Genomic DNA, 16,422 nt, shown 5'->3' with positions numbered 1-16,422 from the left:
CTTTTCCCGAGTAGGCTTAGTTTGCTCTATTGCGAGGGGCACGTTGAGATCTTTACAATGAAGTGACCTCTATAATGAAGGATTTTCAAGTTGCCAAGCTCTTCATTATAAAGGCGTTCGACTGTCACTGCCCCTTCATTTTAAAACTTGCCTGAGCCTGACCCTTGGTGGTCATGCTCAATGTTCTGGAGTAGCTCGGGTGCAAAATGAGGCATTTTTAATTTTTACACAGCTTAGTCCAGCAACCAGCAAATGTACCACTTTGGGGCAGCTGTACCACCCCCGAAAGTATGAAGGCATAGAAATTTATAATTGCTTTAGACTCCAATCAGCCTGCAATCCTGTAAGCACTATTCGGACCTAAGTAAAAAAATAATTTTATGCTAAACTAAACAAATGCGCTGAAAAAATTATCTCAGTTACGATGAATTTCGGTGAAAAAAGAAAATAGGCAGGATCCACCTGTGACTGTCCTTATCTGAACACACCCTTCTGGGTATGTTCAGATAAGGGCTACTGAGGAATTAGCAAGTTTCCTTCCCTGGTCCAAAGCATCAGTGGCTCTTGTTTTAGATATGTGCAACGTCCACTGACTTCTGTAGCATTTTTTTTTTTTGCCTGGGACACAGGCTGTTGCAGCAGTGATAGCAAAGAAAATGCAGAGTGGGAGCAATGTACTCAGGGCGCTGAATGAAGATTCGATTCCATTTGCTGCCTCTTTTTTCATCCTACACTAAGTGCAAACATGTTCACACAATGATAGAATCTTGAATACACCTTTATTCACATATAACAAATTCACACTGCATATGTATTACAATCGTGCAGACAATGTCTAATCTTAAAAAAAAAAACTGGCATCAATAGGAAAGCAACAGTTATCACAATGCCTGTTATGCCAGCAAACCAACATCATTACCTCCTGCAGACAGTGCAAAAATGGCTAAAATGTTCAACTACCAACAACCACAAAAATGGCTTAAATGTTCAACTACCAACAACCACAAAACTAGAGAAAGAAAACATTACTTTAGATCAAGAAAATGCATGAGAGATTACTCTAGACAAACTGAACCAAGAATAGCACAAAAAATAAATGCATATCATGCAATACAATGGGTGAAAAATCAGAGCTCCAGTTTGTCTCCATTTCCACCAACGTCAAGAAAAGGATATCACATTACACACATGATGCTGGCAATAAGGATGAGTGGCAACTTACTAAAGATTTGCCACTATTTAATCAAAGAAAACTTGCAGCCCTACAGGAAACCCAGAAGACAAGTTAAATTATTCGGAGACTGCAACATTTGAAAAACGAGAGTACCGATATGCTCGGTACCGCCGCACCAATACTGGCACAAAGAGGGCTCCAGCGGCTCCTATCACCAGTGCCAGCAGAACTGTGATGACAAAAGCAGCCACTGAAACTGGAAAGAGAGATGCGTGAGTACCTGTGCTGCGCCAGCAAACTTGAGACATTTAGCACTAAGAAGCTCATGCAAATGACTAGAAATACAGCAGATACTGTTAACCGTTTCGTTACTGTGCCAATAGAAATCAATCAAGTTGATTGAAAGTTGTTCTACATACTGTTAAACACCTTTTGTTGCAATGCTGCTAGCAACGTGATGCATTGTCTGAAATGATGTTTGAAGTTTTTAACTATTTGTCAGATTTGACCATATTTAGTAGGTTGGGGAGTATGAAAAAATAAAACTTCAACTGGAGGTATCATTGAAGCTAGCCTTTGTTGTTCAAGCACTTCCTCAATAAAACGATGCAATATTTGCGCTTTGGTTGACCCAGCAATGTCAGTTTTAAATGACAGCAGCAGTGTTTTAACGAAGTCTGAAACAACAGTTGATGCTCATGACTGCACATTATTTTGATAATAGTGTTCAACTCATATCAAGAGACTATTTTTCACACCATGGGTTGCTTTTACCCATCAGTGTTTAGACAGCAAATGTACAAATTAATATGAGCAATCCTTTCCGTGATGTGGCGTTTTAGCTCGCATAAGAGCAAGCAATCGATTCAGACTGACCTTCGACCGAAGCTCAGTTACCAGTCTAATCACTTACACTTTGAACACCGCCTGTGCAAGTGCCCTTATTCATTAGTGTAAAAATATTGAAACACTCCACATTACTGTACAGCACTGTACAGGAACTGAGCAGAGCACATGGAGGCTCCAGCACCAGTTGAGGACACACACTAGACCACCTTGCTTGCACAGAAAATCTGATCAAATGCAATAATCAAGTATGAGGAGGCTTTTGCATGCTCCCTGATCTGACAACCATTGCTTTGCGAGCCTAAAGAACGGAGAAAAAAATGAACCAGGTGCCTGCTGCAATGAGTGAAAAACAAATGCAGTCTGTACAATAGGAACTTATCCGTTTTCAGATTTGCAAAGCTACTGCTTTCCTGCCCAGCATATCACATCGCTAGTATTGAGGTGAACAAATATTCGTATTTCTTTTTGTGTGATTTGACTTGCAAAAGCTGGGAACTAGAAGCCAGGTGCATATTTCAGATTTCTTTTTACTTTCAGTACTTATACTAAAAAATAGCAACTAATTACTTTCATTCGTGTCCCTTGAGATGTTTCTTTGAAGTTTTACGTAAGAGTCCTTAAAAACTGCTTGAGCAATTATTACTGCTTTACATACATTCAGAAGACAGTGATCAGGCTATCAGTTTACTTATTACGGTATATGTTGAGACTACAACTTGAAATAAAATGTTAAAACATAAATGCACTGAAAGTGAGCACATTTTTAATGGTAACGAAAGAGTTAAGGAATCTTCGGGGGCACTGCAGTGCATATTTTTTATCATGCTTGACTCAAACTTAAAGCATCAATTCTCCCATGCCAAGAGATGTGAACGTGTAGTAGCAGATGACAAACAATGCTGTCAGCATGTGATACCATCTAGCGGTCAAAGAAAAAGAATGAAGCTATTAAATTTTAACTTGCATGTATAACTTTTGCTGTGCAGATTATAGTATGCTGCAAGAGCAAAAGAAAGTTTTAGTATAAAATTTTTTTTTTTTAAAGCTTCAGAAACATTCTGCTGTTCATGTATCGTCCCCAATCGAAGCCTGAATTGGTCGATGCAAACTTCTGGGGTTGCGCTCACTGGTCCATTGGCAATGCTGTGCCTCCCATCCCGACAAATTTTGTGGATGGCCTACTTAGTAGCCAAACAATACGCTTAGAAAGCAAGCTGTTTGTGCCATCGCAGCCATGGTTTCCTATTGTGCAGTTTGCACGAGAGCTGGACAGAACTAGTCAATTTGCTAAAAAGGATTTTAGTAAAGCGTTTGTCAAAGATGTGCACCCTGCTCTACATGTGGCTCAAGCAGCTCCTCATTCGATTGTACATAGAGATGTAAGCACTGCTTCAAACTTATTTTCATGATTAATTTTAAATCTAGTTATGTTCAATTATATTAGAAATATTTGTGCTGGCAAAAACAAAGGCCCAAATTGCTCACATGGTTGCCAAAGCAGTACCCTGCTGCAGTTGGCTGACAAAACTATGTCTCAGAAGCCATTTGTATGATTGCAGCCATTGTTGCTACCACAATGATGATTACCTTAAAAACAGTAGAAAAAGAAAAAAGACGCTATGCATACCTCCACCTTTGGATGGGGTTGGTCCGGGTGGGCTTGGAGTGGTGGGTGATGGTGCAGGCGTTGGATGATAACCACAGCCCACCTCATCAGTGTTATCACCGCAGTCATTAATGCCGTTGCAACGCCAATCTTCATGGATACAGATCTTGCTGTTGTTGCATGTGTCTGACACATTACACCCTAAGAACAAATGTGCATTTACTAGAAGTACAGTTCTAATAATTTGTGGTAATTTTAACTACCAATTATTACATGTGACAGCAACAAGCATGCAAATATACAAATTGAAGTGTGGAAACTTTTTTTTTGCTAGGTGTGAATCAACAGACTCTCTACAATGCATCTGTGCAGGAATTTGTACACAGACAAATGAAATGCGAACAAGAAATTACAAAGAACACTTTTTGCAAGAGAAAGAGAGAAATAACATTTACTAGTACCAAAGGAACTAAAGCCTAAGTCCAGGCCTCCTAGTAGGCTCATACCTCCTGACCCAGCAAGTTCATGATGTGATGCACCAGAAGCGGCCATCATAGCTTTTTAAACTTTCGCGGGGGAGCGGTCGACTCCTTCCAACTGTTGAGACTGTTACGTTTCGCCTACAACGCGCGGTAATGCCGGCGCGGATGCAACGGACGCCGGGGCTTCGTTCAAAGCGGCGGACATTTTGGCCCGTTCGACGCCGCCGCAACGCCTCCCCGCCAAGCGTGTCCAGGCGTGTTTCAGTGCCACGTGTCTTCGTGCGTGCGTGTGTGTGTGTGTGTGCCCACGCTTGTCAAAGCGCGGCAGCCGGGGAGCGGAGCTCCCCAAGTGAGGTGCCAGGAGGTCTGTCCGTCGGCGGGTTGGCGATGCGTCACTACACTCGGCTCAACATGTCTCTCGGCTCGACCGTGCGCGCCGTCGCGTGGGCTCATGCTCCGCCGTCGCGTGGGCTCATCCCGTGACCTTCCTTCTGGCCCGCGACGCCGGGAGTATAAGAGCAGCTGCCCCCGGACGCCAGGAGAGAGGCTCCGATTTCTTCTGTTGAGTTACGTGCTCTCCCGTCTCTCCACTTCGGTCGACCTGACCGGCCGCTCTTTTGCTATGTTAGAATAAACAAGTTGTTCTGTTACCAGTCTTCTCATGCTTTGCCGGGACCTTCGGATGCTTCATGTGCCCCAGGCCGCCAGGCCAACGCTACCCTTGGGGCTTGCGACCCATTCGCAATAACGGGCGCCAGCACCGAGACCCCAACAACTGGTGGCAGCGGTGGGATCGCGACAACGGAGGCCAGCAGCGAAGAGATGCGGTTGAATGTATGCTGAGCAGCACAACGACCATCCGGGAGCAGTGCAACGAGCCCTGTGTGATGACTGGTTGCCTGCAGCGGAACGACTGCGCGGAATTCTTGGCTGTGAGGTTTGGCGAGTGTGGGACTTTCTTTTTCTGAGTTTTGCCAGGCTTTTGTTAGTGTCAGAAACAGAGCTGGTAATTGTGGTTGTCGTTGCTGCCGGGTTAGTTTGCGGCAAGACAATAGTAGGCAGTAGAGAAAGCAGCATTCAGAGCAGCCATGGATTTGAAGTCGTTGCGCAAACCGAAATTGCTGGAGCTTGCAAGAGAGTTGGGTCTGGATGTCTCAGACAAACTCAGAAAACCAGAACTGCTAAGGGCTATTCTTGAGTTAGAAGCTGAGGATGACGAGCTGTCGGAATGCCTTGAGACCATTGAGGAGAGGGAGACGGCAAAAAGACAGGAGCGCGAACGTAAAGAACAGATAGAACGAGAGCAACAAGAGAAAGAAAGAGAGCGCGACCGTCAACACGCTTTGGAAATGAAGCGTCTCGAGTTAGAGATGGAACGCGCTCGTAATGGAAGTCAGGCACACGGTGCAGGAGAACGAGTATTGTTCAAAATGACTGACCTGATGCGGCCGTTCAAGCTTGGAGAGGACATTGGTTTGTTCCTGGTTAACTTTGAGCGAACGTGCGAGAAGCAGGGGTTCTCTCGGGAAACGTGGCCACAGCGCTTGCTCACTTTGCTACCCGGCGAGGCGGCCGACGTAGTCGCTCGCTTGGAGAGAGAGGAGGCAGAGGATTTCGACAAAGTGAAATCGAGTCTGCTAAAAAAGTACCGGCTGTCAGCGGAGGCGTTCCGTCGGAAGTTTCGGGAAAATGAGAAAGGCAAAAGTGAGTCATATACAGAGTTTGCGTACAGGCTTATGTCAAACATGCAGGAGTGGCTCAAAGAAGAGAAAGCGTTTGGTGACCACGAGAAAGTTCTGCAGTGTTTCGGGCTAGAACAGTTTTATAGTCGGTTACCTGAGAACGTGCGGTACTGGGTCTTGGATAGGCCAGACGTTAGTACGGTGGCTAGAGCCGCTGAGTTAGCCGAGGAGTTTGTGACGCGTCGGGCTCGCGGAGCTAAGGACGGTCAAAAGGGTGAATTTGGCTCCAAGTTTGAGAGGCCGAAGTTCACACCCATGAGAGCAAAGGGGGACACACGTAGTTCGGATGCAAGTGAAAGCAGTCCGACCGAACGTACGGAGACGGCGGCAACCGAAGCCGAACGCAGAAAGCGGTTCGAGACGAGGCAAGCGCGTGTTTGTTATACGTGCCAGAAGCCGGGTCACTTTTCGGCGCAGTGTCCAGAAACAAAAACAAAAGTCGTGTTTTTGTCTTTATGCAGCACTGACGAGAACATGAAGCTTCTCGAGCCTTACATGCGAGACCTCCTCGTGAACGGGAAAGAGTGCCGAGTGCTTCGCGATTCCGCAGCTACAATGGATGTAGTTCACCCCTCTTACGTAGAACCCGATATGTTCACGGGCGAGTGCGCATGGATCAAGCAAGCAGTGGAAGCTCATAGCGTGTGTCTGCCAGTAGCAAAAGTGCTTATTGAAGGACCTTTCGGAGCACTTGAGACGGAGGCCGCAGTGTCATCTATGCTGCCCCCCCAGTACCCGTACTTATTTTCGAACAGGTCCGACCACCTCCTGCGCGAGAAGGGGCTTTTGTTTGGTGAGGCTAGCGTTCAGGCCTTAACCAGATCGAAGGTTCGGGAGCTCGCTGCAAAGGCGGTAGTTGCGGGGCCGACGTTGTTGAACGCTGAGAAAGGGTCAGAGGCGCAGCAAGCTGGTATTCAGAGCACGCCCGAACGGGATAAAATTGAGCCTGTAGCGTTAAAGGCACCAGATACTGGAGAGGAAATTCCCGATGCGGGAAAGTTAGAAGAGCTTCCGGTCGAGCTTCCGGGACTAGGCTCAGTGACGAACAGGAAAGACACCGATCAAGTCATTAGTGACTTAATAAGTAAAGCATCGCTGTCGCCTGAGCAGAAAACCGAACTACACCAGCTCTTACAAGAGTTTCAAGGTCTGTTCTCTGAGAGGCCTGGTAGGACTTCTGTCCTTACTCATGACATAGAACTTACCTCCCCAGAGCCAGTACGATCCAAGGCGTACCGGGTGTCACCCCGCCAGAGCGATATTATGGAGGCTGAGGTAAAGAAAATGCTACAGCTCGGTGTTATTGAAGCGGGTGAGAGTGATTATACCTCCCCTTTGATTTTAGTTGAGGTACCGGGCAAGGAACCTCGTCCTTGCGTCGACTACCGCAGGCTTAATTCCATCACTAAGGATCAAATTTATCCGATCCCTAACATCGAGGAGCGCCTTGAGAGAGTGAGTAGCGCTCAGTTTATTTCCACCCTAGATCTTGTCAGGGGTTATTGGCAGGTTCCACTTACAGAAGAGGCTAGTAGGTATGCGGCGTTCATTTCACCAATGGGGACATTCCGTCCTAAAGTTTTGAGTTTTGGTTTGGAGAACGCGCCATACTGCTTTTCAAGCCTCATGGATAAAGTGTTGCGGGGACAGCAAGAATTCACTTTACCGTATCTAGACGACGTAGCGATATTCTCCGCATCCTGGCCTGAGCATATGGCGCACTTGCGGGCAGTGCTAACCCGCCTGCGCGATGCGGGCTTGACAGTCAAGGCTCCCAAGTGCCAGTTAGCACAGGCCGAGGTTGTCTACCTCGGACACGTGATTGGTCGGGGTCGTCGCCGCCCCTCTGAAATAAAGGTGGCCGCTGTGCGAGACTTCCCGCAACCGCGCACGAAGACCGATATTCGGTCGTTCTTAGGTGTCGCCGGCTACTATCAGAGGTACATCCCCAGGTACTCTGATATCGCGTCTCCCCTAACGGATGCTCTAAGAAAGACAGAGCCGCAAACAGTCGTCTGGGATGAGACAAAGGAAAGAGCTTTTAGCGCCCTAAAGAGCGCCCTAACAAGCCAGCCTGTGCTACGATCGCCCGACTACTCAAAAGGGTTCGTTGTTCAGTGTGATGCTAGTGAGCGAGGCATGGGCGTTGTACTGTGCCAACGGGAAAATGGAGAAGTAGAACACCCCGTCCTGTATGCTAGTCGTAAGCTGACGAGTCGTGAGCAGGCGTATAGCGCCACCGAGAAAGAGTGTGCGTGTATCGTGTGGGCCGTTCAGAAATTGTCATGTTACCTAGCTGGCTCGAGGTTTATCATTGAGACGGATCACTGCCCTCTCCAATGGGAGCCTTGCGCTGGAGTTTGAGGTATAGTAGCGGCGCCTGGTGGTGGCGCGGAAAACGACAACTGGGTCGTACCAGCTTGGGTCGTATTGAGCCCTGGCTGTGGCGAAGCACGTTTCTAGGCCCAGTTTTGCGTCGATTCGCACTTTTTTCTGCCCTGTTGCGAGTGCGAAAAGGCTCGTCACTTCTCACAGACCATGCCGACCACGCTGCGAGCTCGCCGCAGCCTATAGTTTAACGAAAACGGACTCTCCGTGTGCCGTTGCGCGTAATGCTGGGAGCAGAAGGAATCGGTCCGGAGAGACCTAGCCCAGCCACGAAAAGGCGTCACCGTCATTACTTCTGCGTTGTGGGCTGCCATAAACAAGAAGGCCTGAATCCCAACATCAGATTCTACCGTTTTCCTTCAAGGCCTCGCGAAGTGGAGTTTACGGGCGCGCTGCATAGCTGCAGTTCGTCGCGCTGAGTAAGCGAAACTTCGCGCCATGCTGATTGTTTCGCCTGTCTTGAAGCTTGCTTGATACCTGCGTTCTAAATTTCGGTCTTTTGCACCTACAGTCCCGACAGCAGACCGACATAGCAGCAGGCATGGCTGGTAATTCACGATTCTAGACCCGGCCACAGCGACAATTAACAATTCGACCGATGCGAAGTGGTGAAGTGACCAGGTGTGTGCAAATGACCACAAATGGCCGGGCTGATTCGGTGACAATTCACTACCCCACTACGACCTCAAGCCAGCATGTTGAGGCAGCGCAGCAATGTAGTATTGATTACAGCAGATCGATGTTCGAGCGCTGTCATTAAAAGCTACATCAAGCGAGCAGCGCACGAGCTCGCGCTGCAGCGCGATTCGCACGTATACGTGCGAGCTCATATGCATTGCATCAGTTATTTATCAATTGCTAAAGGGACAGATGGCCGCTACTACAGTGCAGGTATAACTACTTGTCTGTCGGCATGCAGTCAACAAAGATTGCGGAAGGCCTGCCGTTTCGCGGCATGTGGAAAGACCGCTGCCGTCGCGGCGCGTACGATCGTGCGCTCGAGCAGTTCGTACATCGCGGCGCGTACCGTCGTGTGCTCTAGCAGTTCCGTACACATGATGTCTGCTTATCGCTGCTGTGGATTCATTTATAGCAAGCATTTCCTCGCGTTTGTGCGCCTGAATCGTGCAGCGTGCAAACCTTACGTGAAGTTCCACTTCGTACGCGACTCGCTTCACTTGCGATTGACACCGCGCTAAAACTTCGCCGCTTAATTCTTAAACGGCGTACACGTATTCGGCACTGCATAATTTCTTGCCTTTACGCAGCGTGCCACTCCTGAAAAAAATCTTCGGCGCCCGATATTCGCTGCAGGCCGTGATAAAACACAACCGAAAGTGGCGGGTCCGTATTGTAAACGTGCTTTCCGAAGCAGACGACAGAGCTTGGTACGACCCATTTTTGGACGGAGGGCGCTTTTTAGCACCTTTTTCGCAGCGCCCCCTGGGCAATGCAAGAGCCCCATGGCTGCAGACCATCTCTCCCAAAAATGGCCGCCTCCTGCGCTGGAGCCTCGCTTTGCAACAATATTCCTTTGAGGTGCGTTACAAAAAGGGGAGTCTCAACGGTAACGCCGATGGCTGAAGTCGAAGCCCCTAACGTGGGAATCAGCCTCAAAATTGCTTGTTACTGATGTTTTTCTTCCTGAGGCAGGATTTTTAACCTATTGCTTTCGTGTAGTGTTTCAAAGTGATGATGTGCTTTCTAGTGCAATTTTCCGATTTGTGGACGCGTTCTGAGTGCTGCTAAACTACTGTAGGGAACTAGGCAGCAGTATAAAAGGGGAAAGAGCCTGGTAGGGCTTAGTGAGGGTTGTGCCGTGCTTGCTGACTGAGCGGTTGACTTTCGGCGTAGTTCTAACGCTTGCCGGAAACGAGAACAAAAATGTCAACTCTCCCGAAGTCACTTTGCAGTGTCCTGTGTGCACCTGAACGTGAGAACGAGGCCTTCTCTGTGCGCTGCGCTCAAGAAACGCCAAAGGACGCCCGACTTCGGTTATGAGCATCATCGAGCGACATCCCTCCGGACAGCGGATGCAGTCCCCTGACCATCGGGATCTCCTTCCCCCGGCGGGGCGGTCTGTTACGTTTCGCCTACAACGCGCGGTAATGCCGGCGCGGATGCAACGGACGCCGGGGCTTCGTTCAAAGCGGCGGACATTTTGGCCCGTTCGACGCCGCCGCAACGCCTCCCTGCCAAGCGTGTCCAGGCGTGTTTCAGTGCCACGTGTCTTCGTGCGTGCGTGTGTTTGTGTGTGCCCACGCTTGTCAAAGCGCGGCAGCCGGGGAGCGGAGCTCCCCAAGTGAGGTGCCAGGAGGTCTGTCCGTCGGCGGGTTGGCGATGCGTCACTACACTCGGCTCAACATGTCTCTCGGCTCGACCGTGCGCGCCGTCGCGTGGGCTCATGCTCCGCCGTCGCGTGGGCTCATCCCGTGACCTTCCTTCTGGCCCGCGACGCCGAGAGTATAAGAGCAGCTGCCCCCGGACGCCAGGAGAGAGGCTCCGATTTCTTCTGTTGAGTTACGTGCTCTCCCGTCTCTCCACTTCGGTCGACCTGACCGGCCGCTCTTTTGCTATGTTAGAATAAACAAGTTGTTCTGTTACCAGTCTTCTCATGCTTTGCCGGGACCTTCGGATGCTTCCAGTGCCCCAGGCCGCCAGGCCAACGCTACCCTTGGGGCTTGCGACCCATTCGCAATAACGGGCGCCAGCACCGAGACCCCAACAAGACACTGGTTGTGTGGTAGTTTAGAAAGTGTTGCCTTTCTGAAGATGGAGTTGGCAGGGCACTCCCACAAGGTTTGCTTATTTGATGGTAGGCCCCGCAATGTTTGCAAGTGGGGTAGCCTGGGTCCCTGTTAATATAATGCGTATAGTGTGGTGTGAGTAATGTGTGTGTTTGTGCTTTTCGTATGACTGAGGTGTCCTCTCTCGAATGCACGTAGGATGGTGTGTTGAGATTGATGCTTCCCTGTGAGACCTCAAAATATGCAGCCTTTTGTTGTGCTGCTCTTCCGCTCTTTTCTGCGGTTGTGTCTTCAACAGGCCACAGGATAGGCAGTCCCGGATTTTCTGTATGGGAGACCTGATGTGCTCTTTAATTTCCTCACAATCCTTGACAGCCTGGAACCCACTGTATACATATGTGTAGAGAGGGATGAGCACGCACGTACATGTGGAGCTTTGTGCATATGTGTAAAGGCAGGTCACCATTTTGCATGTCTCTGCAAGTGCCTTGATAGTCTGTTTTGTAATAATGTAAAATGTATGTATAATTTCCGTTATGCCAAGCATAATCACTAGCAATACTGCATCTTGTGGCGTTGGGACTCTCTCAAGCAACATTTCACAAGCGTCGAGTCACGGCCCATGACTGCTGCTTTACTGCTTTCAGCTTTATGACTGGCTAGATGTTTTTATCATGTGTCTGTTGCATTATACTTGTTCTTTTTGACTGCCATTTTCCATATTTTTGTGGGAGCATATTTTTTGGAATGGCATCTACTTTTATCCTTGGCAAATCCTCCCATGGTGGTAATTTCAGCATAATTGGGGAGGGGTGGGGGGTAAGTTAGCGGTTTCATATCCCAGTCTGTTCAGTATTCGTCGAACCTGATGAGATGACTGTCTTTGTATTTGCGCCTGATTGTGGATGCTTATTCTCTGTCTTCTAGTGAGTTAAAGAGCCCAGTTGCTTCAATTATGAGGTCGTGTGCAAATTTAGAAATTCTGAAGTCTAGCACACTTTCTAAGTATGATGTCTATTTCTTTTTGCATTGCGCGTTGGTTATCTCAATGTATAGTAGATAGTACATTATCCTGGAAAAGATCAGTGCTTCTGTAACCTTAGGTACCTCAGGTTCTTTCATTTCTCTCTTTTGTCCAGTTATTCTACACATCATTGCAAGGATCTGTTCAAGTTGCACGGTCAACTTCTGCACCCATGTCGTCGCTTTACCATTGTCCTGCAGAAAGAAACTGAGGATTCTTATGGTATCCTTGCGGAGTAAAGCTGCGTCTCTCATTTGAAATTTTATTAGTCTTTATATTCTTCGGCTCGCTTGCTAATGCCTTCACTAATGACAATATATTCTGATTTCTGTACGAAACATTCTAACCTTATTGTTTTGGCATATACATGTATGGTATCTAGTCTATCTTTGAATAATTTCTTCTTGCCATCCTGGTCCTAGATCTGGTATTCCTTCTAGTTTTATTAGCTGTGTAAACTTGTAAACACTCGCTTACTAACCAAATTAATAAGCATGGTAACAGTGCACACAGGCAAACATGCACAAATCACACTCGACGACTGCAGACACCTGCTGTCAAAATGATGGTGTGAAGAAGTGCGGCAGCAGCAGCGAGTGAAATGAACTTTGTGTTGTCTATTGCTTCAATACAAACTGAGTGGCGAGAACAGAGCACACGCAAAGGTATGAGCCATCAGCCCACCAAGACGCAGCTCCCAAAGTAGGTTGCTTTCAAGATAAAGCCCGCACGACTACGCGTTGCTGCTGAAGTACAAAGTGCCCCGTGCCTCCCCTCCCTCTGGTACCATGCGTGCGACGGAAGATGGCGCACTTCCTCCCCACTTTCCTCCTTTGAGCACGGGAAATTGTGCCCCGAATGTCGACTCATCCTCACAGGCTTTCAATCGCGCATACAGCATACGGTGCGTGGCAACAGTGTGATCGACCTTGGACTTTATACGGAACATCATGCCGATGGCGGCGGTGAAAATGTGCCTGGAGTGTCCATATAATTGCTATCGCAATAAAACTAGGCTCGAAATAAGCGATTCACCGCAGCAAGCTATGACGGTTATAGTCTTCGAAAAACTCTGCGTTGCAATACTTGCGATAGCTTGACGCCACCGATTTCAAAGTACTTTTTCGTACTTGGGCCGTTGTGGACAAAATTTGCTAAGTAGTCTTCTGCTCTTCTATAGGATGGCATGCAGCACAACTCCACTGAAGAACAGTTATTGAGGCCCAAGCAGCCGCCATCACAATCTATGACGTCACAGCAAGCTGGGGTGGAATATCCAAGATGTGGTCGCCAGTTGTCTTTTGTTTTTGCATATCTTCTGGCTTACAAAGCCTGTTTTTAAGGTAAGAGGGGCTCTTTTGTTATTTATATAAGTAATTTACTAGTGCAGTTGAAATCAGTTTTTTTTTTTATTATCCTTTTAAGGAAGGACCACTTCATAGGTTTGATATTCCACATATTTTGATTCAGTTTTATGAACCCTATCAGGGCGGTGTGAGCACGTAATGTTCTTTATTCTGCGACTGATATGCACTCGCAGGAAAGGCGTAAAGGGTTAGACTACTTGCTAGTTCGCACTTAGCTTTTAGAGAACAGCTTTTAATCACCAATTCCTGGGCTGAACATCGGTGTAACCGCGCAAGTGCGCTTATGCCACTGCTCATGCGTTCGTCAACGTCTTTTTCTACAGCTGGCTCCGATGCCGCTCATGATGCCAGCGCTCCAATACTGCCCCTCGCACTCATGCCACTGCTTGTGCCTTTGTCATCGTCTTCTTCCCCAGCCGGCTCCGATGCCGCCCATAATGCTAGCGTTGCCATACTGCCCCTCCCTCTGTAAAGGTGCCGACGGCACTGACCCACTGCCAGTAGGTGCGGTCATTTCGGTCTGGAATTCCTTGCCTCAATGAATCGCAAAATGAAAACACGTATAAAGCTGCGCTCAAATTTCACATTAGTGAGTATCGTAATCGTCGGACATTTTTTTTACCACAAGCTTTATTACCATAGGCACATATATTACCAAAGACATAGTTGACAAAGAGCATGAACTGCAGTCTAGTACCCGATTACCATGCACGTGGTTATAATGCCGAATGCCAAATTCAACGACCTCAAATTCTCTTGAAGAAAAAAAAAATTAAATTATGGGGTTTTACGTGCCAAAACCACTTTCTGATTATGAGGCACGCCGTAGTGGAGGACTCCGGATATTTCGACTACCTGAGGTTCTTTAATGTGCATCTAAATCTAAGTACACGGGTGTTTTCGCATTTCGCCCCATCGAAATGCGGCCGGCGTGGCCGGGATTCGATCCCGCGACCTCAATCTCAGCAGCCTAATACCATAGCCACTGAGCAACCACGGTGGGTTCCCTTGAAGAAAGGAAGTAATACAGTGCAACTAATACGGTTGCAAGCAAGCAACATGAATAAGTATGGTGGACAATGACCACCTTTTGCTATAAAGCACCATCGCGCATCAGCCCTCGATGTGCAAAACTACTGCGTTGATCATGCCATTGCAAAGACCATTTGTGGCCTCATACACACCTCATGGTTGGCACATAAAAATAGGAATCAATTTGATTCTGTCACCTGTCAGAGAGCCAGTCTCGCTGGCTGTAGCACCCTGAACGAATGCAGCTAATGAATGTAATGGTGCCCCAGTTTTTGTATTGCGTGGAAGCTTCCCAATGATCACAACGCTGAAACTACTTGTGGCACAGTAGTGGCACAATTTAGGTGAAAGACAGTTTTGGAGCAGTACAGAGCAACAAATTCCAGTCGGCGGCAGATTGACGCGGCATTCCCACCACTAGTATGCAGTACCCTCCTCAAACGAAAAATCTGCCAACAACGTGCATGTTTTGGCCAGCAGCTTGGCTTGGTTGAACTGCACTTGGCAAATCAATATGCCAATCCAGTGCTATAACACTAATTTCATGGTAGCATATTTATGGTGGTGGAGCGCACATGTATGTAATTTATTGTTGTTCTTGTGCCTAGTATTGGCATGGCCAGATGTTGACTGATCATCAATATCCGCAGGAGACCTTTTGCTGGTCCATCAGAGGCACCCTGTTTGCGTATCTTTTGCATAGACCTGATCAAATCTTTCCCCTGGATACCTACATGTATGCTTAAACGAATATTAGATATAATGAAGTTATTTTTGTGGCTGATGCAACTTTGTTATAACGAGATTCAGCTATTTGTATAGATTCAAATAAAAATTTTAGTGACCGAACACAGAAAAAAAAAAAAAAAGAAAATGAGAAGAACACATAACTTACTGTAAGTGGTGAAATTAAGCTGCAAAGCAGCACCAGATTCATTTCCAGCCACAGTGACAAACTTCACCAAGATTGTATCAGTACGGCTCAGCAGGTTTTCTCCTGTCACATTCCCCAGAACAGGGCTCCTAACACTGCTCCCATCATACACAGTCAGAGTCCTTCATTAGTGATAGAGAGAAGGTGGGAGGGAGGAACAACACTTATCATACAGTGCTTTTCAGAAGAACACATCTGCAAATAGTTACAAATTTCTACCTTACAACTCAATTATTTTAGGTCTAACACAAACCAGGGAGTTGCATAAATTTTTGCATACAGTGGTGCTGCACTAAAGCAAGGTTGCAATGGCTTTGAATACAGAAGACGGCTCTTGCTAAAACAAAATTTAAGGCACAATAATATGAAACCACCTTTACAGAAAACATAAAAGTTTGAGAAAAAAAATTAATGCCAGAGTGACAAAGGTAACCTAACAAAATCGAACATGATCAGTCAAAATTTAACAATGTTCCACTGTTGAATTCTCCAGGGCCGCACAAATAGCCTTTAGATAAGATTGGCTCATATGTCCGGATAATATTTTGAAGAAGAATATACAATGTGTATTATCGAGGTGTTCGAAAGTGCCCCCAAAAAACAGGGCAAGTGAAATATTTGAGGGATGTCTTTGAGATATCAGCCACATTCTCGGACATTAAAAAGCCTCAAAATTCATTAACAAAAATGCATTACAAATAAGATGCAGAACATATGTTGCCCAGTTAAAAGTTTTAATTGCATATTTTAGATGATTAGTTGCCTAATTATTAAGTTGGTGCAAATGTTCAATATTTTCTAATATTATGTTTAATATTATACTATTCGATACTCACTTCGGCTCAAATTTTTGCATAATACTTTTTCAAGTATTAAGGGTGAACGAACACAATTTTGAAAGCATGTACAATTGACAGATAACACAAAAACACATAAATTATACAGTTAAACCTCAATATAACAATGTCGGTAAAATTGAAATTTTACCGTTTTGTTATATCAGAATATTGCTACGTTGAAATTTGCATTTTTATGCAAATAAGTACAGTCGCTAACATATTTTTCTTAGAAAGGAGG

At 46.7% G+C, this 16,422-nt stretch overlaps 1 protein-coding gene across 1 annotated transcript in view; it reads right to left on the bottom strand.

The window, feature by feature from the left end:
* Positions 1-760: 760 nt before the first annotated feature.
* Positions 761-16,422, bottom strand: part of LOC126547183 (uncharacterized) — a 261,800-nt gene continuing 246,138 nt past the window's right edge. Inside the window, exons 17-19 of the mRNA XM_050195066.3 lie at positions 15,307-15,467; positions 3,651-3,830; positions 761-1,430 (exon numbers count right to left, since the gene is read on the bottom strand). Coding sequence (XP_050051023.2) covers positions 1,291-1,430; positions 3,651-3,830; positions 15,307-15,467 — 481 coding nt within the window. The 3' untranslated portion in view covers positions 761-1,290. The remainder of the gene's footprint in view (positions 1,431-3,650; positions 3,831-15,306; positions 15,468-16,422) is intronic.

This window comes from Dermacentor andersoni, chromosome 1 (genome assembly GCF_023375885.2).
Source record: "Dermacentor andersoni chromosome 1, qqDerAnde1_hic_scaffold, whole genome shotgun sequence".
NCBI lineage: Eukaryota > Metazoa > Arthropoda > Arachnida > Ixodida > Ixodidae > Dermacentor > Dermacentor andersoni.
Note: the sequence above shows the minus strand (reverse complement) of the source record. Positions and strands in the feature narration are given on the sequence as shown.